Genomic DNA, 25,447 nt, shown 5'->3' on the forward strand with positions numbered 1-25,447 from the left:
AGTGTAGTGCGTTGTAAAAGTTGCGTTGTAAAGGTTGTTCCCCCTATTAACTGAGCCATAAAAAGTGGTCGGAAATTTGCTCACCCAGGCTTCCTTCTACATTTGAAGTACATTACCCACTACCATGGAGTGAGCAAGGAAATCCACATCTCCTCCTAGTGATCTGTGACAGCCTGGGATTCCCAGAATCAGATGACAAATTATTTTGTGACTATCATATTATTCACATGCCTTACCGTTGACAAGTGTTCTTAGTGCTCTCCAACAAAACTTTATTTCTCCTCTGGGAAAATAGTTTCACTGTGCTTAAACATACTAGCAATTGTAAGGGCATTCCCCCACTTACCTTCCCTGACCGCACTTTTACTCCTGACTTTGATGGAATTAAATGTAAGTTTATTTTTTGGTGGGAACCTGCAGTTTATACATTTCCAAAACTTCAGTGTTTGGTGGTGTTCATCTACATTTGGAGGTGGTCCCACCTAAAAATACCACTCCGTGCCCCGCGAGGAGATTTATACCTATGTGATGCTCTACTATAATTGTGTAATATCACATGGCTGTAAATTATATTTTGACTGTAAATACACTTTTGGTGAATACACTTGTAAATGCAGCTACTTGCACACTTAAGTTAGAATTTTGATCTGTTTCATGAGGTTTGTGTTAGTTTGCTGGGTGAAGAGTGGAAAACGGACCAGAAGGCAGATCAAAGTTTGACATTTCTGATTTCACTTTCCGCAGATGAGAGACCGTGAGGCGAAGCTCTGGGACACACGGAAGTTCAACAGTTCGGTCGCTTCCTTCTCTCTTGACACTTCTCCTGGGTAGGAACTCTGCTTTTCTTGAAATGTACCTTTGTGTGCTCTTGTGTAGTACATCAAAGTTTTTTCATGGTCACTAATATACTTTCCAAACTGTACTATTTCTAAAATTTGCCTGCATACCCGTTCTGAGGTCAGAGAACAGCAGGAGGCGGAGCAGTATCGTAAAATTGTATTGGTATTTCTATAGCGCTTTCTATACCTCTTGTGAGACCAAGGTCCCCTTTTGATAGTTGATTAGGTAGCTACTCCATACGTATCGTTGGTATAGATCTTTGCTACAAGACAAGGTCATTGAGTGCTGCGATGTTCATCCGGTTACGGAGCACCCTTTGGGTATATGGTTGAAAAGGTGCTGGGGGAAGTTGGTCTATATGGGAAAAGTTAGATCATATGCATGACTGGTTAACAAACAGCCACAAGCACACCTTCAGACCGCCTGCTCGGAGCCCTTCACTGGCTCCCCATAAAGAAGAGAGCAATTTTTAAACTCCTCTGCCTGACCTATATGGCCCGGTCAGGCAAAGGACCTACATTTCTACAGGACAAGCATATTCTCTAATTTTCCCAAAGAAACCTCAGATCTGGGAGTCAACTCCTTCTTCACTACTCCAAGAATTTGAACATCTAAATATGGCGGTCAGGCCTTGTGCATCATAGGAATAAGCTCCCCTTTATATATTATGGGCATGCACGAGTTCTCAGGCTTAAAAAGACATTTTAAAACTTGTCTGTTCTAATGGCTGTTTCCTGACCCGTCTCTTATTTAAGCGCCGAGATGCCCCTTTGGGGGTGTTGTTGCACTATATCAAGTATCCATTAACATAACATAACATGAAGTTTGTAGACAGGCTAGAATCAGTGCAGCACATAAGCAGAGCCTAAAACATTGCATATCCTTGATCTAAAATCTAGGTATGAGTGGCCTCAGAAAATGTGGATTTTCCCACATCTTTGAAAAAACACTGGTAACGTGTCTTTTCAAAACATTCCTGTCAGACAGTTTGATGCATATGCTTAAAACAAGAGTATGTGGTTCCTTAATCTCTCTCGCTGGCTATTTCTTACCTATGACCATTCATATTTTACCCTTTTGCTGTGTTTTATTTGTGCACATGGTGCTCCGACAACAAAACAATATTGTTTTAGTCAGGTCTGCAATCAGAAAAGAACAAGCAAAAAAAATATATATTGAAGTAGGTATAGGGCATTTGGGTGTGTGGAATCGTGTCTTACATATGCTGAATCTGTCATTACACGTAATCAAGGAAAAGGGATATTTAATGCTAGTGGTGTTTTGGAGTTGTACAAGAGTCCTATCAAATCTTCTGAATATGTTCTTGGTAGTGACTGAATTGTTAAATGTCAAGGAGCTGTTAATATTGTATTTTGTTATGACATTTGTATAGTTCTTCTTAACCCATGACAAGTTTACAAAACACTCTGATTTGCATTAGTACCCAGGTGCTCTTTAGAAGTGTATGGTTAGAAGGTTATTATTTATTTCTTTCGCAGTTTTATACAGCGCGAACTTGACCCGAAGGTTTCAGAGCACTTTACATGAGCACCAGTTGCGTTATAGACGGACACATTCATTTTTGTTGGGCACGGGGAGATTAAATGATTTGCCCAGATTCACAGGATGTTGAGTGTCCCTGCTGAGACTCGAACCCGGTTCCACAGCTTCAAGGTTGATCGCTCTAGCCGTAAGGCCACATCCTGGTTTGAGGTTTGTGAGGTTCTGACAGGCTCCAAACATGATACAGTGAGTGTTGCAGAGCTTAAGCATGTAGTATTATGGATAATTTGAGTATAGACGCAGCTCTTAGACCTGCTTAGTTTTCTGTTTTTGAAGATCTTGCTCTTAGAATTGTGATTATAGTGTTGAAAAGAGTCATGTTTTAAAGCTTTCTGGAACTGGAGTTCTTATGTGAGCAGGCATTGAGTTCCTAAGTTTGGCAGATGTACAGACAAGGAGGTTCCACCTCTTCGTGTCTTTTTTAATAGAGGCACATTCAGCAATGGAGCGAGCCTTGAGCGCACATACAAGTCGGTGAAGTGTGCACAATGCTATAAATGTGATTAGTATGGGTACAGGGTTCCAGTTCATTGAAATGATAACAGACATGATCTAGGTCCTCATTAAAAAGTTGAGTAACTGCGTACTTGCTAACATTTTGGAAGAGAAAAGTAGGAGATTTTAAAAAAAATAATCGGGAGAATGTATTTCTCCCATTGACATATATTGCAACCTGCATCAGGATTATTGGCATGTATGGGACTTGCAAGTGTGATGCTGCAGGATTGGATATCAGAAATTCAAATATAAATTGTTTTCATACCTGTCAGGAGCACAGAGAAATCGCTATGGCAATCAGAGAAAGCGTGACAAAAATGTTGTGCACTTGCTTGCAGGAAATTCAAAAGGATGAGAGGTAACACACTTCCAAATCGGAGTAGTTTAAGTATCAGTCCAATATCCATATAATGGGCAACTTAATCCATAATTCTAATAGGCAAATTTGTAGTTTTATTGCTCTTTTTTCTCTTCTTATCACACTTGATTATCCACATACGATGCAGCCAAAGCGTTTCACCCTAACACAAAGGCTTCTTCAGGGCACCGCAACTCTTGTATCAAAGATCCACTTCCTCGTACAAAGCAAACTAAGCAACTAGTCACGTCCTTCACATTTTGTTGCGTGCTCCCATATGTCCTTCAACAGCTATCCATGATCCACTTATACGTTTCAATAATTATTAGTAATTTGAAGAGTAATGTATGTTCATTTTCAACCAAACGCTCCCGTGCGTCTGTTCAAGGACCATGGTCACATGGGCAAGAGTGCGTTGTTTGGCAGCACCATCCCGATCTGCCATGTCCTAATCCGCACGGGAAGGAGCAGGTTACTACTGGCAGTGCATAATCAGAGTCACACAAGACCAGCAACTGCCATCTGAAGCCCGCAGAGGAATCGGGTTGTTAATTGCAGGAATTGGGAGGCGAGAGACTAGCCTTGAAATCTGCAGTCTCTCGCCTGAATCAGAAGGTTTGACATGTAGGTAACTGCCTGACGGTTGTATTTTGGAGTCACTGTAGTTTCCAAAGTACTAGTAGGGTTGCATCAAGATATATTCCATTGGAATGATGAAGGTAGGAGAGTGCTAGGGTGAAGTGGCTTGGACCTCCGGTGAAAACCTAAGGCATGGGAAAATTTACAAAGGCATCTCATTATGTGGAAGTTTCATTTGGAGGCTTGATTTATTTGTGGTATAAAAGACAAATTAAAGTCCATGATCAACCTAGCTTCCTGACTTGGTTTGAGTATGGTGCCGGAGGTCCTAGTTCCGGAGTCTAGATTGTAAAGAGGTGATGATTTTTCCCATTGCCACATGTAAGAATCTCTATTTTTGAAGTGTTGTGCTACAGGTGCTTGGCAGACATCCAGCAATCACCTGCTTGTAGGCGATTCCCTGTATTTCAGATATCCGGATTAAATGTGCTTGCAAGCTTTACAATATTTTGTGTCATCAGCTTAATTCTACCTGCTGAAAAATATAGGATGAAACAATGTATGGTAGTGGACTATGGTAGAGGTTCAACAAGAAGGGTGTAATGCTCAAGTCCTTGAGTACACCCGCTCTGGATTGGAACGGTTGCGAGGATCAGGGGGCTAGTGATATGGTGAGCCTGCTATCCGCAATGTTTGAAGTAATCCATCTTAGGATGGTTCCTTCAATTCCAAGGCTGTGAAGTCTCTGTAGTAGTGTGTGTTTGTGGCCCATGTAAAAAGCAGAAGAAAGACCAAGTGGAATGAGTGCTGCAACTCCATCAGAGTCTTCAGTCGTTTTGCTGTCATCGCACACAGTGATGCTTCAGTGCCGCATCAAACAGAATCCATGTATGCAGCCTGAAAGCAGGTTGTAATTTTATGAATGGCGATATTCATATGAATGCCCATCTTTCCATCAGTTTTCCTAACAAATGAACACAAAGAAATATTTATTAATGGTCTGTAGTTGGTTGGGTCAGAGAGATCCAATCTGTATTTCTTTACTGTAGGTTTGATGTGTGTCATTTTGAGTTCAGTCAGATGACGTTCTTGGTGCTAAAGTATGATTGATAATGGTCATGGACGGAAGGCTGCAGATCTTTGGAGCAGAATGTCCTTGAATATATGGACTTTGCATTAGTACACTGGGATCCATATGGGCTGTGGGCTGGTTTAAGAGGGTTAACGCAAAGCATTTTCGCTCCTTGATTTGGATTGGAGATAGCTTGCACTGCATATAAGGGAGGGTAGAGTTTCAGATCTTTTGCTTTTTTTGATTAAGTTTGTGAAGAGAGTTGCATAGTTTCTGGGACAATGAGATATTCAGGTCAACACATTTATATTCAGGTCAACGCATTTACGGTTCTAGACCTCATTAATGACTTTATGTTGTTCCTTTGTTGCACATAATGATAAAATGTGGTGCAAGTAGTGTTTTATTTTTGCTTTCTTCACTCTGGCCTTCTATAGTCATAGTTGGTGGTGGAGTGTGACTTTCCCTTTCCTGTGACTTTTCTACAAAGTGTTAGGAGGTTTCTTCTGCTTAGGTTTAATTATTTTGATTCTGGTACCAACCAGCCAGACCTCTTGGAGGGTCTGCTTGTTGATATTTGGAAGGTATGAGTTATAAACATGGTTGTCTGATCATCGTAGAATTGTTAATGGTGTGTTGAGGTAAACGAGGTAGGTAGAGCGGAGCTAAAGGAAGAGATGTCAAGTTCCTTCTGTGATCCAGAGTTCCATCTTCTTTTGAGGATTGAGCAATTTCAGTATTGATGGAGTTGAGAGGTTAACTGAACTTACATAATGATCAGTCTAGATAACAGTATGGCACTCAGTTCCAGAGATCCAGTTGTGAAAGGCAAATACTGCATGGAATATGAGACCTGCATTGTGTACTGGTCCTTGGAATGGTTGAGAACATCCTTTAATTCAAGAAGTATACAACGGTTTGGGTTTTTGGATATGATCTCAGCAATAAGGTTCAAGAAGGGTTAAGGAAATGCGGGATTGTGGATGAAGATAAGGAGGAAAGCGCACATGAACGTTTGTAATGGATAGCATTGGACAAATAACGATTCAATATGAAGGAACTGAATGTCCCCAATTCATGTGGGCTGAAGGGCTTCTTTATGGAGAATGACAAGTCAGCCACAAGTCGTTTTGACTACATGGTTCAGTAACTTACATCCAGTAGGGGTGGTTTCACACACGATAGATAGTGCATCATTGTTAAGCCCTATTTCAGTTCCAAATATTATGTCAGATCTTGGATGCTGGAAAGATTTTTAGTCTTTGATCAAGCATTCAAGAGGTTGCAGGAGAGAAAGTGAGATCATTTTGAGGGCAGAGGAGTGGGCATGGTAGGTTTCAGGGTGTGATGGGGCGGAGGAATGACTTAAGTTTATATCAAAGTTAAGGTTCACGTCAGACTCAAGAATGCTTATTGGTGATTTTAACGTATTCCGAGGAGTTATGGATGGGAATATCAAATAGCTAAGAGTCAAGAGATAGTGATAGTTAAGAGGTGCAGATTAAAATTCTTGGACAGACTTAGAAAGGGTGATTGTAGGTTTGAGGGAGTGGAAGGTAGAGTGGCTTAGAGAGCAGTGTTAGAGGTGTGGGAATTATGTGGAGGATTAGGGGATTGATCAGAGGTTTTGGAGAGGTTAGATTGTGTATGTTAGGAAGGATAGGTATAGGAGCTCCTAGGCACTAAACAAATGCTGGAAGACATAATTAGATATGATGGCAGATGTCTCTCTTAAGTATTTCTTAATTAATTCTGTCTCTGCAGGGTCTGCTTGAGACCCATCATTCCCTCTTTCTTATCTTCCACCTGGCTGCTGTCTGTCTCTACCTCTGCATTCATTATTAATTTCTGGCTGTGCAGCGGAGTCGCTGAAGTTTCTCGCCCCAGCTCTCTATAGTATACAAGTCCAATTCGTTTTTGTAATGCCACTGACTGAGGTGTATCTGCCATTAGACTATCTTTCTCCCCCTTAATTGTTTCTGTATTTCCCCTTCTGCACTGCCTCTGCCTGTTTTCTTTCCTCTTCTCTGCCTGTCAGTCTCTTTTTCGCTTCCTCTCTCTCTCCACCTACCTACACACACACACTCTGTATACCACTCTCACATTTCTTCTATCATTAATTTTCTTTTTTCTTTCTATATCTCTTTCCCTCTCTCCCTCCTGTGTTGTCTCTTCTTTGATCTTCCGTTCCCTTGTTCTCTCAGTCCTCTTTCCCTCCCCTCTGTCCCCCCCCAGCGTCCTTGAATCTTTTATTCAGTCTCTGCGTTTTTCTTCCTTCTTTTCTGTCTTTCTTCCTTCCTTCAGTATCCCTGTATCTTTCTTGTCCTTCGGTATTCTCTCTCTCTTTCTCTCTCTCTTTTGCGCTGAATGTGTCTCAGAAGGCACAATGGTCCTGCTGCGTTCCCCCTTCAGGATCTTTTCCCTTGGCGGGCGAAGAGGCGTAGGTTTTAATTGCCAGCACTTGTTTGCGAGCAGTCTGACCCAGCCAGTGTCCAGAGACAAATGAGCCGCTTTGACAGATTAACCCCAACACGCTGGATCAATTAAAAAGCTTACAAGTTTTAGCTCACATCAAACCCACTTAGTTGCTTTAATAACACGCAGCGCATTATTCGCAGGCGTGAAAGGCGTGAATTAAAATGAAGTAAGTGACGGCCCCCGAGTTGTAGCTGTACCTTTATGTTAATGAAAGCACTTTGGCTGCAGTTGGCCAATGGCGGTGTTTCCAGGTTTCAAACAAAGCATGAAAGAGTGCCTGAAACACAGGACTTCAGACTCTTTTCACAAGGTGAGCTTAGCACGGAGACCCTTGAAAGTAACTGGGGTGGGGGACTAAACTTTACTCTTGTCTGGACAAGAAAACCTATTGAATTATTGATATTTCCTCCAAAAACAATTTGTTAAGTGGAGAGTGTGAGTGTGTACACCCCAGACTTTCACACGCTCTCTTTCACACTCTCCGTGCCTCCTCCAACACAGAATGATGGACCCCTTGCAAGCTATGTTAAGTAACCCTGAAATTGCTCCCACCTCTGGCATTAACAGCTCAACCCGGGGCTTAGTTTAATGAGATTTGTGGGGTGTGAATCTCAAATTTACCAACTGGAAAAGCAGAGCGCTGCAAAGTTAACGGGTGGAATGGCCAAGGTTCAGGGTGGACTGTTCCCATGAGGAGCAGGGTTAGCTCTGAGTTGAATTTGGTGGGCCTCTTGGGCTGATTTAGAGTTTGGCAGACCGTTACTCTATTGCAGCGGTGACAGAGTACCATGTCCGCCAAAATTAAGGTCTGCCCGTCTGATTTTGTTTATCGGGTGGACAGCAAGTTTTACGCTTATCGAGTAAAATTTACTCTGTTGGTGTAAAACATCCTTCCACGGCTCGTCTGAGTAAGGGCCGCCGGAGGTAAGCCATGGTGGAAGAGGTGTGGCGCACCGGCCACGGTGCCTGACTCCGGACTATGGGGTTCACGGTTCGATCCCCGGCGGCAGGTTAGTCCAGCACCATGTGACTCTGGGCAATAGCTTGCTTAATCTTCCCGACGGCCCCCAGCGCCGGGGCACCTCTCCGGAGGTAGCTGTGCGCTTTACAAATGCTGGTATTTCATATTTCATCATTTCATCCAACTGCCCATCCCTAAAGTGGACAGTCGGAAGGCTTGCTGTTTTAACGGTCTGTTACTGCCAAGTATATCCTGGCTGTGAGAGACGGTTACAATTTTTTTTTTTAAATCACCCACCACCCCAACACACACCATGGTGTGGGGGTCATAATTGTTCATTTTTCAAATACAAACTCCAGCTTTAGGAGTTTGCTTTTGAAAAAATAAAACACCTTGGAAAGTTTTGATGGCCGGCTGTCATGTTTGATGTAGCCTATGTTTAGAGATGTCCGCTAGGCTGGCAGACATCTCTAAAGCTTGCTGGTAGAGTTAAGAAAGGCAGGGTGGCTGACGTAAAGTCTTCCACCACCCTCTTTGCCTTTACTTCCCTCACCAACCATATATCAGGCTCTTTGTCTAGCATGGCACAGTGGTCGAAAAACAATGATTTAGAATGCTACCATGAATGATTGGACAAATGTTGAAAATAGTCTCACTACTCGCAATCACCTTTTGGTGTTTGATTCCAGGAGTATGCCTGGAAACGGAGACTGGCACAGCTTTCCAAGCCAACTGCTGCCAATGTTTGTGAATTTTAAACAGTAGTATATTTGTATCAACACAAGGAATACACATATGAGTGCCGAATTGCTACTTTTTAGGTAAATGGATATAGCAGAGTACATTAAGCAGTACCTTTATTTTCCACCGAAGTTCACAGTAATAAACAGGGAGCAACAGAGAGATCATGGAGGCTTGGCGAGATATGGCCCTGTAAGAGTCTGTATGGCATGTCCGGGTGACTGATGGATGTCGTGGGATGCTGCAAGCTTAGAATGCTCAATGAGACTCGTTTTGTCTCTTCCCAGGACAGACTTGATAAGAAAGGGGGGGGGGGGGGAATAGCTGTTGTACATTCATCACAGCTCAAAATCCGGGTGGAAACCCACCTAGACCTTGCCGCGGAAGCTATGTATTTTACCATTTATGTGGCTAATATGTACAACTTCCACGGAATCCTAGTCTATCGTCCTCCAGGCCCGAAATCCTCTTTTCCGGCGATGCTTATGCATTTTTTAGAGTCCCGGCTGGATCATCACCCTTTTATGATCTTGGGCGATTTTAATTATCATTTAGAACTCACAAATCAGTCAGAGGTTGCCACACTAATTGATAGCTTAGCAGCGCTGGATTTTAACCAAGTAGTGGCCAGCCCCACGCATAGTGGAGGACATACCTTAGATGGTATATTTATTAATAATATAGTTTGGAAGGGGATTAACATCATGGCACTTCCCTGGTCTGACCATAAGGCAGTGAATTTCACTGTTATGACTGGGATATCAGTCATTTCCTCGGGTCATAGAGCAGGGAAACGCATGATCCGACCATGGTCCCAGGTTACTGCGGAGAAACTACTCCCCTTACTGGCCGGGTCACGCCCTGTCTACACTAATGATATCTCCGTGGCGTCAAAGTGCTTTAACGACTGGTTGGAAGCGGCGGTAGAGAGGGTAGTCCCTCAGAAGCTGCTTGGATCCAGGAGAACCAAACCAAGCGCACCTTGGTATAGCATTGAACTTAAGACCTTGAAGGCAACATGCAGAAGGGCGGAGCGGTCCTGGAGAAAGGATTATAGTACTGAGGGAAAATCACAGTATAACTCCTCCCTCGCAGCCTATAAACAGGCAATAGTGGCAGCCAAGAGCGCTTATTTCTCAACCAAAATTATGGATGCCGGCAACTCGGCTAAGGAGCTGTTTAGGACCATAACAGCTCTGGCTAAACCGCCGCAGGACAACAACTATTGTCCTGATCAAGAAACTTGCCAAAAGTTGGCGGCATATTTCCAAGAGAAGGTTCAGGTTATCTACGATGAGTTCAGTAGTAGGCCTTCCAGCACAGAGGGGAAAGAGCTAGTGCCGGAAGCAGACTCCTGGAACAACACGGGACTCAGGGAGTTTGCCTCAATCACGGCGGAGGAAACTCGGAGGTTGATCATCTCAACAAACTCGGGATCCCCCCTAGATCCCTGCCCTCCATCAGTTTTTCACCTGGCCGTTGAGGTGATAGCGGAAGAGCTGTCCCAGGTAATTAAAATAGCACTGCAATCCGGATGCTATCCCTCTTGCTGGAAGAGGGCTATAATTAAACCTTTACTAAAAAAAGCCACATTAGACCCCCTTGTCTTAAAAAACTATCGACCAATTGCCGCCCTGCCTGTGGGGGCCAAGATTTTGGAGAAAGAATTGAACCGTGCCCTTACGACACATTTGGTGGCCCACGATCTACTTGACTCTTCTCAGCATGGTTTTCGTGCCCAGCACTCTACAGAGTCAGCACTGTTGATCGCAACGGAAAAGGTGCGGGCTATAGTAGACGGGGGAGGTCGCGCAGTCCTGGTGATGTTAGATCTCTCGGCTGCCTTCGACACCGTCAATCATAAGGTGCTGCTTCGAAGGCTCCAGGAGTTTGGGGTACAGGGAATGGCATTGGCCCTACTAGCTTCTTTTTTGGAGGGTAGAGACCATAGCCTGTCCTGGGATGGTCTACAGTCGGACCCTTTCCACCTACCATGTGGGGTGCCACAGGGCTCCTCTTTATCACCTACGCTCTTTAACATCTACGTAGCCCCTCTAGCCAAGCTCATCAGGGCCCAGGGCTTCACTATAATCTCCTACGCTGATGACTCGCAGCTTATAGTCTCTGCTGGGCAAGAAACAAATGACACGGCTATTAAGTTTCATAGCTGTATGTCAGAAATTATGAGATGGATGCGAGAGAATTTTCTCAAAATTAATACAGAGAAAACGGAGATAATTGAATTTAGCCTGGGAAAGCCCGCATGGAATAGCTCCTGGTGGCCGGCCGAGGCAGGTGAATGTCCCTCTCCTGTGCGCAAGGATAGAAATTTGGGAGTGGTGTTTGATAACCAGCTCAATTTGTCTGCGCATGTCGGCAATCTTGCCTCCTCCTGCTCGTATTTAATCAGGATACTGCGGAAGATTTTCCCTTTTATCAACCCTGACCTTCGCAGGAATGTGGTGGTGGCTTTAGTGTTGTCCAAAATGGACTACTGTAACGCACTACTACTGGGACTGAACAAGTCCTTGCTGAAGAGACTGCAGGTCCTGCAGAACGCAGCTGCCAGACTCCTGTTGGATGTACCTAGGGATCAGTCTGTCGCTGAGGGAATCAAGGCATTGAACTGGCTCCCTGTCCAGCAGCGGATAGAGTTCAAGGCACTATGCCTAGTCCATAAGGCGGTGTTTGGGGGGGAGCCAAGGAAGTGGAGAAGCTCTTTACTCCTTACCTCCCGGGTCGGACACTCAGGTCATCTACTCAAAGCCTGCTTAAACTTAACCGTGTGAAAAAAGCTAGATGGGGTGGCAGAGCTTTTTCGTATCAGGCGGCCAGCCGATGGAATGATCTCCCTGGTTTTGTTAAACGTACTGACAGTCATCAAGATTTTAGAAAATTGATAAAAACATGCCTTTTTTATGTGACCCGATGTTAGTGGAAGCAGTTTCTCTCTTTGGACTAGTGCCAAGACGCCTCGGCATTTGTTCGCGCTATACAAGTGACTATCCTATCCTATCCTTTGAGTTTATGAAGACCCTCGCTTCTAATTTCCACTGTGGCATTCACATCACACACTTCATTGTGCTTTGGCTTGATGGGCTGATGGTGCACAATGTTCTTTCCATGAGAGCAGAGGGGGTCAACCTGAAAGTCAATGAGAATAACTCCGACAAATGCCTCAGCACTGCTTTGCAATCTTCCTGCTTCTCACTAGTTGGATTTGAAGACATTTGGGCTCCTTTTACTGAGCCATAATTGTTTCTCCTTCAAGGATGCCAGAGAGCACCTCAGTCCTCTTCCCTTTCTGGTATAGGGCCACAATGGGTGCAACCAGACCTAGACAACAGTGATGTGGCTTGAACCAAACAGTGATTCCAGGGGGCTCCAGAGTCAGTCAGTGAATTTCTTTGACATTGAATGTGTCTATCCATTTGTCCGTTAACTCCCTCAGCTTTGTAGGCTTAATGATCAATACTACATTAGGGTTTACTTCTGATACTACAATTCCTTATTTAGGTTCAACTGGCTACCTGTTTTTGCCATGGGTTAATACGGGCCCATTGTCCTCGGTATCGTGGGTTTCCATCACACCCTTCCTTCACTATGGTGAGGTACACTCAATCATCACACAATCAATTCTTTATTTGAGACTTGCAGTGTATACACAAAAGCTAACCTTTTTTCCACTTAAGCATGTTTTTAGGACTTTTTTACGCAGGACATGAGTGGAGACTTGAACATAAAATGGCCGCCTGTTTTTTTTAAATTATATTCAACAGGACAGCTCAACCCAAAAATGATTGTTAGCCATTCTGACATTTTGCAAGATCCCAGTTACTGTTCTATCGCACCTTCTGTGATATTGTGGCTCCTGCTGGTCCCATCTTCTGCTCTGCCTAGTCCTCCTAGTAACCACTTCACTGTGAATCAGCAGTCCTTGCTCTTCCCAGCCCTCCTTGTTGCCCTGGCTCGTGGCGGCCTTGCCAGCTGCTCTGTCCTGCACTTTGTGAGCATTTCACTGTGGTACCGACCAGTCTTGCCTTTCCCAGTCAGCATCTACCAGCCCCTGTGACATGCTTTCCATGGTGCTCATTTCTTTTCAATGTTGAGTTCCCTCCCACTCCTGGGACTTGAATTTTAGGCCTTCCTTTCTTTTCAGCGCTAGGTGCCCCACAGGCCCTCTGATGAGACTGCTGGGCTCTTTATTTGTTATACAGAGCAGTCACCCTGCACTCTAATCTTTATCAAAAGGTTAGCAGTGCCAATGCCTAACCATTTGAGGTCTTGACAATGCAGTGCCTCCTTGCTAACATCATCATTTTTACCACCACTGTTACACCAGTGGCCGAAGTGGGCGGGATCGGCAGGGCACGGTGTGCCCCTACTTCTCTAATGTCTTTGATTCTCATCTTAAACATGCCTCCTGGATGACAAAAATCGCCAAGGCCGAAAGTTAAGGCTCGGCTTTTGGAGACTGGCGGAAAGGGCAGAGAAGGAAAAGGACAGTGTCCAGTTCTCCTGCCGCTTGCAACGCCCCCCTCTCTTTGTTCCCCCTCTTCCCTTTCTTTTTGTCTCGCTCCTCCTCATTTAAACCGAGACTTCAAGAAACGGGTATTACCTTCTCTTTCCTCCTTTTGTTTATTTACTCCCCTGTGAAATGGACCCAAAAAAGAAAAACACTTTTGCTGGAAACGTTGTCATTTTCTGACATTTTTCAATTTCTAAGTGCAGCCTCTGTGTGGAGGGAAATAAAACATTCCAAATATGAAAAATAAATAAATAAATAACTAACTAAAGCAAGACTGAGTGGTTGCAAGGTGGTCAGATTGATTTATTCACACCTAAACACATTAGCGCCACTTTACAGTGTTTGCCAGTTAAGCGCTACTTTTGTTTTCTTGTCTCTCTTTGAACAACATTGTTTTCCATGGGTGGGAAAGTGCAACTTTCCTGGATGTACAGAAATACCTCCTTGATGGGTGAATTGGAAAACAAAATGTGTACAGCGGCTGTGTGTTCACGAATGTGGTCTTTTTAAACCATACTACTTACGTTTTGTAAGGATATAAGCAATGGACATTGAAACGGGTCCCTTCTGGGCCCTGTAGTCATGGCCTTAAATTTAGGTAGCATATTGCTCTTGTCTAGTGCGCAATTTGAATTGAGTCACATCCAGGTGTTTATAGTGTGTCAGTGCAGTGCAAGTTTCTCTCAGTGGGGCAGTATGGTGTTCAGTGGGGGAGAGGATGTGGCACTATGGTTAGAGCTGCTGAATTTGGAACAGAGGAACCAGTTTCAGCCTTCATGACCAGTTCACCAGACCACTCCCCTAGAGGGAGCACATTCCCATGCTAGACCTTAGAAGGCCCGCAAGATCTTAAAAGCCCTAGTGTCTTAGCACCAGCAGGTGGACCCCAGCATTGGCAAGTGTGTGTTAACCTTGAAGGCCTGTCCACCACAATCCATGAAGTTCACCACCAGTCTTGCGGGTAGGTCTATGAAGCAGCACACCATAGAGTGACAGTGACTCTGTCACTGAGGTCACAGGAACCTGGAGCAAGGTGGCTCCAGGGCAGTGCGACCTCACCGGGCGCTGACTTCAGGTGGGGGCGTCGTGTTTGTAGGTATAATTCCATGATCTTCAGGCTGTCAAGTGCCTGCCCAAGCCCGGTTTGTCAGAGGGAGCCCTCCTCCTCAAAGATGTTCCTCAGTAGACATATATTTATTTGTAGCTTATAATCTTTTTGTGTTAAAAAAAAATGTGGGTTAAAATCTGCAAAATTATACAGAAGATGATGGATTATGTGGCAAATCCATAATTCTGGGGGAAGCGCCATGGCTGCACAATAGCATCATTTCAGTGGTCCTGGCAGTGGTGTTCAAACTACAGTGAAGATATGGATACCAGAGAACCGCATGACACCCTGTTTACCCTTTTTTACATTTAAATCTGGTACTAATTATTGCCTTTGAAGTGAATTAAGCCGGGAAGTCATGGAATCATTGTTTGGTAAATTATAAAAAAAATAGCTCAGAGCAGGGTGCCTCGGTGACAGGGAGTCATCCTTATCCATCGGGTACACGTTAACACTGCTGCTACACTCCTCAGATAAGCTGTCAAGTTTCCATTTGTAAGGTCCTGAGCAGCACTTGTCAGTGGTGAGAGCTGCAGTGTGTGCAGCTTACCATAACCGGGAAATTTAGGTTTTGCAATGTAATCATAACGTCACTTTAACTGTTTTATAGGAAATTATTACGGTTGTTGTTTTTAATAAAGGAATGTTCATTTAATATGAGCAAAACCACCCACATCTTAACTTTTAAAAACTTTTTTTCAGTTATTTATATTCCCTTTTTTAGGTCTTGCTCTCGAGACCTATTGTCGCCGAGATGCCTCTCAAGGGTGACAGACCGGGGCACGCGCAGCGATAGCGATTGGGCTCGGGGTCTGTGGACGCTCTTCTGAGACGCGCTTGCGCAGACGCACACACAGACACACGCGCGCACATACACCCCGCCGCTGCCGACCCCCCCTCACCGCATCCGTGGCTGCCTAACGCGCGCGCACACACCTCGCCACCGCCGCCGCCCCCCCCTGTACAACAAGCATTGGCAAAGCCAATAGGTCTCGCCTTTTTTTCATTCTGTTTTCTACTGATCTTGTGCGAAATATTTTAATAGCTGAAAGCACCCGTTAATAAAATTCAATTCAAGTCATCTTTACATAGAGTTTTGAATGTGCAATAAAACTTGTAGTACAACGGATTCTCTACTCAGAAGACGCCTCACAAAAGGTAACTTTGCACGAGGCAACGAGTGCTGGTATCACATCTGGTACAGAGGCTCAAATTTCTCGCTCAATCCAACCAAAACATTTACCATACAAACACCGTGAAGATCTGTTGTGGCGGGGAGGGATGCAAGCGAAGCAGATGCAGAGCACTCTCTTTAATGTGCCTCCTACCCACATACATATCTTATATTGCATATGCACACTTACGTTTCTGTTAACTATAAACAGCAGACTGAGGAATAAATGTCTGGTGCCAAAAGCTCATGACGGAGTGGGAGGCAAGTGTAGGTATTAGAAAATGTTTATTGGTTTTTTAAGTAAAAAAAGAAACACGGTATCAGTCTCATTTTCGGCCAGAATTCCGTGGCCATCAGCCTCCTTTATCATGTCCGGAAATTCAAAAAAATCCATATTTTACTACATTTGTACAGTCCTGTGGTCCATGATTAAAGGAGGGTTCCAAATGTCAGTCAATTAATTGCATTTGCAGGTGGGCACTTGCAATCCAATCCCACTATCTCCCTGCGTTTAGGAGACACTCGAGGGTCCACATGACCCATATACACGTTCCAGTGCAAATGAGGCAGAACACAAGTGTCAACCACTGCCTAATGTATTGAAAAAAGGGGAAACATACAGCAACATCAGCCTCTATCCACTCTAGTCCATTGGGCTGGGCAGGATTAATCAGAAAATATGTTTTGCTATGTTTCACTTAACTGCTGCTGCGCTCTACCATTACTACAAACATGAAATATTCACATTTAAGACAGAAACTCCTGTTGAGATTGCAGCATCCACACGATCCACGATTATCTTTGCTACTGCTGTACTCAGACGGATCAGCACAGCACTAAGAGTTGTGTTCTGGTATTTAGATTCAGAAACTCCTGTTGAGATTGCAGCATCCACACGATCCACGATTATCTTTGCTACTGCTGTACTCAGACGGATCAGCACAGCACTAAGAGTTGTGTTCTGGTATTTAGATTTGACTGTGTGAAAAAAATACAAAAATTGCAGACTTTAAAATCAAATGATCTTTATATATTGGCCACAGGCTGCACTGATGGAAAATCTGGACTATGCTAAAAGAGCAATGTTTTTCTTCAGACATCATGAAGCAAGGATCGAAAACACACCTAATCTATTAAGATATTGAGTGCATAAATTTAAATACAATAAACATCTGACTCTAGAGAAAAAGATATTGACAATGAACATGGTTGAATTAGTGGCTAGGCTTCATGTAAGGCTAAATGGACAACGGTTTCCAAGACCATCATTTCTCACACTAGCCTCAAACCCTCAGATGCAAGCCGCTAGCCACCTCTGCAGATACATGCCAGCCCCGCCCCCTCCTCAGATACACACCAGGCCCCCCTCCTCGGTTACAAACCCGGTCTTGGCGTCCATAGCCAGCCCACGGCCATACCATTTGGACTCCCCACAGAAACTATCCCATCTCTCATGAGATTTAACTTAATACTTGGGGGGGGCATTGCCGTGCCCAGCATGGGACACAGCTCTGCCCTTCCATGCATCTATAACCGGTGTCCCTGAATGATACAAACCACACCTTTGCTGTATAACCGGGACTGTAGTTCAAATAATACACCAGCGCTCACCTGTCAGGCGAATTTTGATGCTGGACCCGTTCCTTCTTGTCCCTGGATTCGACATCCCTTGCGTCTCCGCAAAACAGACAAAAACGACATATAAAAAGACCCAAAACATATGAAATTCAGCCTGCACCCCGGGTGGGGCGCTGACCAGGGATTGCTGTCCGGGCCTACAGCAGAGCCGCGGATCAGGAAACAAAAGGGGGTCACCGCACCCGCACCATGTCCGGCCCGCGGCCGACGAGCCCCAGCCTTCGCCGCCACCTCGGAGCCGCCTCCAGCCAGCCGCGCTCGCGACACCTCCCCTCCTTCCTCAACAGCGGCGCGCATGTTCCCGCGATCCCATACAAAACTAGTGGCTGCGCACGTCCTGCACTGTAATCTGCTGCTGCGCGGCACCTGAACCAACAAGTAGCGCACTTGTCTCATGCTCCACCCTCCTTCTGTAGCCTGCAGGAGTCTCTAATGCACTTGGCCCTGTCCCTTCGGCGGCCATGTTAAGAGCAGGCATTTCTCTGCTCGTTTGATCCATTTTCTGGCTAGCATGGGATTGGTATAAAACAGTCTTCATAACTTACGGAACTCTTGGTCTCTTAATGTCCTCATTTTGATAAGACGCCTACCGCCGAGCTGCTAATACAGTTGTTTTCTTTGGCACACTTTTTCACGTGAGACATTTTCATTTTCCTTTGCAAAAATACTACAGACATAAAAGAAGGCCTTTGACACCAAACTCGTCTGGAAAACGGGCTAGGTTGGTTGTAAGCAAATGTGAAACCCACGCTCTGATGACTGTGAAACAGTGACAAAGCCGGTGGGTCCGGCAGGACGTATGGATGTGATGTGGTGTTGGCATTGTTCCATATGGTTGTTAACCAGATGTGGTGTTACTCTTCGAGCTGCCGACTTTGAAACAGGAGAGCCAAGTCCGAGGCTCGGCGTCGCACCACAGCCTGTGATCTTGGGCAAATCACTTAATCCCTTGGGGTCTGACATTGTGTACTATAACTTCTGCTTTTATAAAACGGTCCCATACTTGTCTAGTTCGTGCTATATAATACCAGTGATTAATTCGTAAAAAGTAAAAAAAATACATGCCAGGGCCCTCGTTTTTGGACACTGCAGCTTGCACTATTCATTGCGGCTGTCAATGAAAATACAAACTCAACTACTAACCATCACACTATTAAAGAAAGAACAAACGGCAGACCAAGGTCAAGCACATCCAGTCCATATGTACAGTCAAATCAGAAGGCGGTGCAGTCACTTCCCACACCCGCCGTCCAGGGGTGTCAATAGTAGCCAAATTCACGAGAGGAAATGGAAGGTGCACTCGTTGCGAAGTCAATACACAAACGTCAAGATTTGTTCCAGTTACTTCTTTTTATTCAGTACATCTTTTTAAAACTGGCACACAGCCAACACGTTTTGTTCCCGATTCTTGCCAGAGGGAACTTCGTCATGGCTCCAGGGCTCCTATATGTTCAGCTGGTCAAGTAACAGAACAAGCATTTGCAATGCAATAGGTCTCGCAGTTACGTGAGTTTAAGCTATTGGCATTGTAAATTACAATGCCTTTTATTTAGGTTTTTAAAAAGAAAACAAAAATAAAAGGCATTGTTATTTGCAATGCCAATAGCTCAAACTCGCGTCAATGCGAGACCTATTGCATTGTAAATGCTTGTCATTTGTTTGTGATATACTACAAGCTGCAGCCCCAGCTCATCCCAATCCTGGAGATACGTATAGGAACTCCTGGGCACAGGGCCTGGTGTGGCTGGCCCTGGGCCATACTTTATACTAGCTTCCCAACGCCCCTGCCTTGTCCCACCCAAACTAGCTGTGCATGTCCTTGGCCCCTCAAAAAACGGCTTTGAGTGCAGAGCCTGGCCTATTGCAGTGTTTTGCTGTAGCTGCAACAGACAATTTCCTATAGAAATGAACTTAGGGTTTTGCACATTTAAGACCCCCTATAACTTTTGCCCTGCTTTGTGGATCGTCACAAAATCCTTGAAGTCGAGTCACTGTGGCTAAATTAAACTGTAGAAAAGTTTCATGCATTTTGCCAAACTGTGGCAAAGTTATTAAAGTTTTAAAATGCCATTCCTGGGCAGAATGACGAAATAACGGAAGAGTCGCCATCACTTACACACAATAAAACATCACCTAGTGCTATGAAGGAGAGCTCGGCAGGCAAGTTAATACCGTCATGTGTTTAAATAACAGTCATTAATAACAGATTTCGCAGCCCCCTTTGCAAAAGCCACGAGGGCAGAGTATATAGGGTGAACTTGTCCCAAAGGCATTAGATAGGAGTGCCAGATTACATTGTGCGAGGTCAGTTTTGTTTTGTATCCCCAATGCGTGGGGAGATTACTTGATTTGCCCTGAATCACAGGATGTTGAGCCGACACCGGGATTCGAACCCGGTACCTGGGCCGCCCTTGCCGTTGGGCTGACCTTGGGTTGACCTGTCCCGCAAGCTGCCCGCGCGCCTTCCTGACGTCTCGTTGGCTCTAGTCCCACAGTGACGGCGAGGCGTGGAGTGCACGCTCCGGCCTCGAGCTGAGGTCGGCCGTAATTTCTGCCTCTAATTGGCTCCTCCTGTAGAACGTGGCTCTTGGAAAGCGCAGCCCAAAGTGGGATTAAATTTAGCAGCGCTGAGGTTTTTTTGTCTAGTGTTACATTTCCAGATGTGGCTCTTGATGAACCACAGCACAGCTGGGCGCGCCTCGCAGCAGCGTTAGCACAAACTGCAACTGCGAGAGGCCACAGTCCACTCTCTTTGTTCTCCTGAGTGGAGCCCCCTATTGCTCTATCGAAGAACCTCGCCGGATTTATGCACAATTTTCATAATGTGCAGCAAATCTTGCGTTCAGCCCCACTCCGATACATGTCTGCAGCACGTCCTCCATTGTCAGTTTTAGGGACCCCACAGTTCTCCCTCAGTGCACCTCAATCTGTTTCACCACATGCGGTTTTAGGCGCCGGTGCTCCTGGTCGGTACCCGTAGGCGCTCGTGAAGCAACCGCAACGCCCAGGCCCATGTGAAGTTGCACCCCTTGCACGATACTTCTACTAAAGGGATGTATTTTTTTTTATTATCTCACATTCAGTGGATGCTCTCCCTTGCCTCTCACTTATGTCTTAGTATTTTTTTGGATCTTGTCGTCCTGTGCTTTTTTGTCGTAGTTTCTGCACCAGTCAGGCTAAAAACTATGTATGTAATTGGAGTTCGTCATAGATCTGTTCATTCCACAACCCATGCCACTACAGAGAGGTCTTGCACTCTTCGTGCTGAAATTGCGTCATCGTTTTTTAATCAGAAGCGGGCGAGAGGTGTATGAGGCCCTGAGCCTCATTTGGAAATATTTCAAAACTCAGTTAAGTATGAGGTGTTGGGTGTGGCAGTACTGCTGTTGGAAGGTGGATTTCTTACAAGCATAATGCTCCATTTTCTTTTCTTTGGCATGCTTTCTGTTGGTCTTGCAGAATGAAATGCTTGGACCTCAGTTGACTGCAGTTAGCTCATCAAGGGGCTGAGGCACTATGGAGTGTTACCATTTTCAAGTAACATTGGTTGCTTGCCTGTTTTTACCTGATCAATTGGACTGGCACCACAAGAGAAGACTTGTTGCTTAGAAAGGCTTCCGTCACATATCATCACAGTGCCAACCCACGACAGGTTCGGTGACACTGTGGACACATCTCCCAACATTTATTTGTCGGTGTTCACAATACAGTGCACCGACCAGAGAATCAAACCCTACTTGTTTCACACAAACTATGATCTTTGTTTGTTGCTGTCATGGTTGATCAGGTGAATGCCATATCCCTACTCTTCCTTTGGCTCATCTCAGTCAGCAGAAGTAGTGTGCTGGACAGCATGTTGGACCCTGAGACACAAGGATCTCTATTTCTTCTGTACTCTAGAGAGTCCCTGAGTTACAGACCGAGAGTTGAGGAGGCCCCAGACTTTGAATCAGTGGAGGGAAACATGCACCAAACTTGATGGTACATCTGTGTCCTCAGAAAAGACATTGAGACTTCCATTTGATGCAGTCGCAACAACCCTTCCCATGACAAGGACATTATTTCGCGAGTCAATTCTAAGGCAATACCTATCCTTGCAAATATTGCAGTTCTGCTACTGGCACATGCTATGGAGATTTGAAACAAGGCACATTATGTGCCATTCTTCTTCAGTAAAAAAAGATGAGTCCATCTTCATGACCAAAATCTGCCAGTACAGTTGTTCTTAATTGTGGCATTTAGCAAAGGAAAGTACTCAACACCTTCCCCACGCCTTTGGAAGGGTCAATGAGACCTGGGGGAGGCTCTTGGTAAAATTCCCAGTGGGGAGGTCTTGCCTATCTGCCAGATCAATGTCAATTCAGCCATGCCAGATGCAACTTCTGTGTCCTCGCATTTCCTTTCCTCCTAGGTCAAGGAAGAATACATTTCATACTTAATGAACGCAGGCAGGCAGCTCAGCAAAAACACCTTTGGAAGCCAAATAAATAATTTGTCTAGACCATGTGTGGTGCTTTGCAAGGCATACTTGCACTTTTCTTTCTTAGAAAGGATCATGAAAAAGGTTGAGTTGCAGTACCATGGGGTTAATTTCTTTCCTCTATTTACTATGTACGCCATGCAAAATGGAGCCACCATATCCATTCCTCCACCATGCCCCAAGGGTCAAGCTGCAGAATGATTAGTGTAAGAAAGTCTTTTCTGTCCTCTTCTTCCTTATCACCTGTGGCAAGTCTAAGCGTGCCACTGTCTTGGCGTCTGTATGATGCATCTTGATTCATTAGAAGAGACAATATTTCGGACTCCAACATGCTATTCTGCCTGTCCTCAAGAGAACTGTATTTGAACTCCACACTGACATTTGTGACCACCATGACCTACCCTAGGAAAAGAATTCTCTTTCTATCCTCCTGCAAATTCACTTTTTGCTAATTTGCAGTGGAGCAGCCTGTGTCTGTGAAACAAACCCCAAACTCTCAAGTTACAACTCACCTCTTAACCTTGAAACCCAGTTATGACCTTTACTGTGTGCTTGCTGCTTACCTTTGTATGTAACTGGAACTATCATCGAGACCCATGCATGCTTGCCTGTATTGCCACAGTCGTTGCAACACGTTGATGAAGTGTGTACAACAGTAGAGCGGGTAACTGAAATGACTCATTACTCTGTCAGATTAAATCAGCCTGCAAGTCAGATTGTGTATGTTGTGCTTGATCTGGACAGTGTCTTCAGCTCTGGTTAGCATCTTGTCTTTGTTTAAAAGATCCACCATTGTTTCCAGTCAGCCCTCTTCAAGAGAAATAGGAGGCAGACCAGGTGGTTGGTCCACCTCTGAGCTGCATCCACCCGTGCCTCATTTTTCTGTTGGACAGCGGCAGAGGTGAAGGGTGCTCCTCCATTGGCAGATGGTATGGTTATTTGAAATGTCTTTAGACCCCAACAATACCCAGTGGTTTGGCAGCACATGCCTGACACATGCCCAGACAATCCAAGAGCAGTGTTTCCTGCCTGACTTAGTTTTCAACGCCCAGCTTGTGTGTATGAAGTATCCTTCTTTGAGTTTGAAGGGGTCATGGGTGCATTGTGTCTACAGACAAGTCCCCCATCCTGGATTCCCCTGGGTGTGTAGTTATCAAAATTGTATAGGTTTGCTAGGTTTCCCTAGGTGCCGGAAGAGCTAGGGTTCAAAATCAACAGCTAGGCACTTGGCAATAAAAGGGTCAGTTTTCACTGTGAAAATGTGGTGTGTCCCCGTTGCATTTTGGGCCGTTTCCTGTCACGGCCACTACACCTACCCACACAAGTGAGGTATCATTTTTATCGGGAGACTTAGGGGAACACAACATTGTGGAGCAACTGTTATTACCTATTGACTTTCAATGCATTTCTGCCTTTCAAATGTAAGACAATGTGTAAAAAATAAGTCACTTTGAAAAATGATCTACAATTCACATGCTGGTACGAGTAGCCCCAATTTCGGAGATGTGCAAATAGCTACTGTTTCTAAACTCTATATTTTGTTCCCATTTCAGAAATACATAGGTGACTTTCATACCGATTTCCCTGTTTATATTTTTCCAAATGAATTGCTATATACCCGGTACACAATAAAAAAACCATTGCAAGACGCAGCTCAGTTATTGGCTCTAGGTTCCTCGGGTTCTTGGTGAACCTACAAGTCCTATATACCCCACAACCAGAAGGGTCAAGCGGATGTAATGGTATATTGCTTTCAAACATCTCTCATACTTAGTAGAAGTTACAGGTGAAAACGTTGGCACAAATTGCTGTTGTTTTTAACTCATTTTCAATTGTGCTATTTTCAACTGTTAGTCTCTATACGGAAACCTTGAAGGATCTACACAAATGACCCCTTGCTGAATTCAAAATGTTGTCTACTTTTCAGAAATGTACAGTTTTCTAGGATCCATCATTGCTTTCATACCCATTTTTACCATTAACTGGAAGGAGGTTGAAAGCACAAAAAATAGCAAAAATAGGCTAGGTCCCAGAAAAATATCGAACTGTGTAAAAAAGTTTGGTTTTCTGACAAAAGTCTGCTTGTCGCAGAAAGCTGTGAAGATGGTCGTTTCAGCACCACAACCCCTTTGTTGACACCATTTTCAGGGGTGAAAACAGACGCTTTCATCTGTAGCCCTTTTTTCTAATTTTTCCAACAAAATAAACACATTTAGCTGTTTTTTGGCTAATTTCTGGACCCCCTCTTGGGGAATCCCCAAACCCTGGGTACCTTTAGAATCCCTGTAATGTTGGAAAAAAAGGACGCAAATTTGGCGTTGATACCTTATGTGGTCAAAAAGTTACAGGGGCCTAAGCACGAACTACCCAAAATAGCCAAAAAAAGGCTTAGCACGGGAGGGGGGGGGGGGGGGGGGGGAAGGCCTAGCAGCGAAGGGGTTAAAGAGAATATTTTACAGTGCTCAGTTTTTGATAGTCCTTCCTTCTTGTTGGCGCATTGCTTTTGTTGGGCTTAGTTTCTAGTATGCACATTTTTTGTGATATGTATAGTGCTTTATGGGGCACATAGTATGCTGGGCACAGTGGGTTTGCATAAATTCGAGTTTGTACTAAGACCTGTGTTATGTTGATTTATAGTGGTTTGATGAGCCTAGCTTTCACATTGTGTCTGTTGCCCTTATCTTCTCTGATTGCCATAACTTCTGAATGTGGCAGTCTTTTTGTTTGCTTTAGCTTATAGTTCTGACAGCATTTCTGATGGACACAGCCTTTAGTCAACATAATGTTTCTTGTGGTTTCACTTTCTTTTGGATACAGAGTTTTGTTGGGTGTTGGATTCGACACAAAGCTTTTGCTAATCACACTTTTTTCTGAAGACATAGCATTTAGTTGGGACAGTTTTTTCTCATGGTCGTAGGGGATAATATTTCTGATGGGCACAGTGTACAATGAAAACAGCTTCTGATGGGAATGTTTTTATTTGCAAGGCTTTTGTTCAACACCAGGGCCTGATTCACACTTTTGTACACATTTACTAATTTTTCAGTATTTACAAACTACAAGTTTAATTTTACTAATAATAATTTTACGAATGTGGAGAATCCGTAGTGAGGGCTCCGCACATATAAAGATTTATACTCCTAGTTTGTGAATACCAAAAAAAACAGTTAATTTATATATAAGTGTAAGTTTACCTTTGTGAATCAGGCCCATTGTTTTAGTGAACTATACAAAAAGTGATCAATGGAATGCTTGAATTGATCTCAGCCACTGGTAATTACTTAGGGCCGCATCCCAATCCATTGTTATTTTGCACACCGTGCCACCTTAGTTTGAACCCATCTATATGCAAATCCATCTTGACCCTGCTCCAATCGGAGCTGTCCAGTCCAAGCAGCCCGAGTAATTACCAGTGACTGAGATTAACTC

At 44.4% G+C, this 25,447-nt stretch overlaps 1 protein-coding gene across 1 annotated transcript in view; it reads left to right on the forward strand.

Annotated features, from left to right (window-relative positions):
- Positions 1-25,447, forward strand: part of CORO7 (coronin 7) — an 850,148-nt gene that overhangs the window by 394,722 nt on the left and 429,979 nt on the right. Inside the window, exon 9 of the mRNA XM_085628451.1 lies at positions 745-827. Coding sequence (XP_085484577.1) covers positions 745-827 — 83 coding nt within the window. The remainder of the gene's footprint in view (positions 1-744; positions 828-25,447) is intronic.

The sequence above is a fragment of the Triturus cristatus genome, chromosome 10, assembly GCF_964204655.1.
Source record: "Triturus cristatus chromosome 10, aTriCri1.1, whole genome shotgun sequence".
In the NCBI taxonomy this organism is placed as follows: domain Eukaryota; kingdom Metazoa; phylum Chordata; class Amphibia; order Caudata; family Salamandridae; genus Triturus; species Triturus cristatus.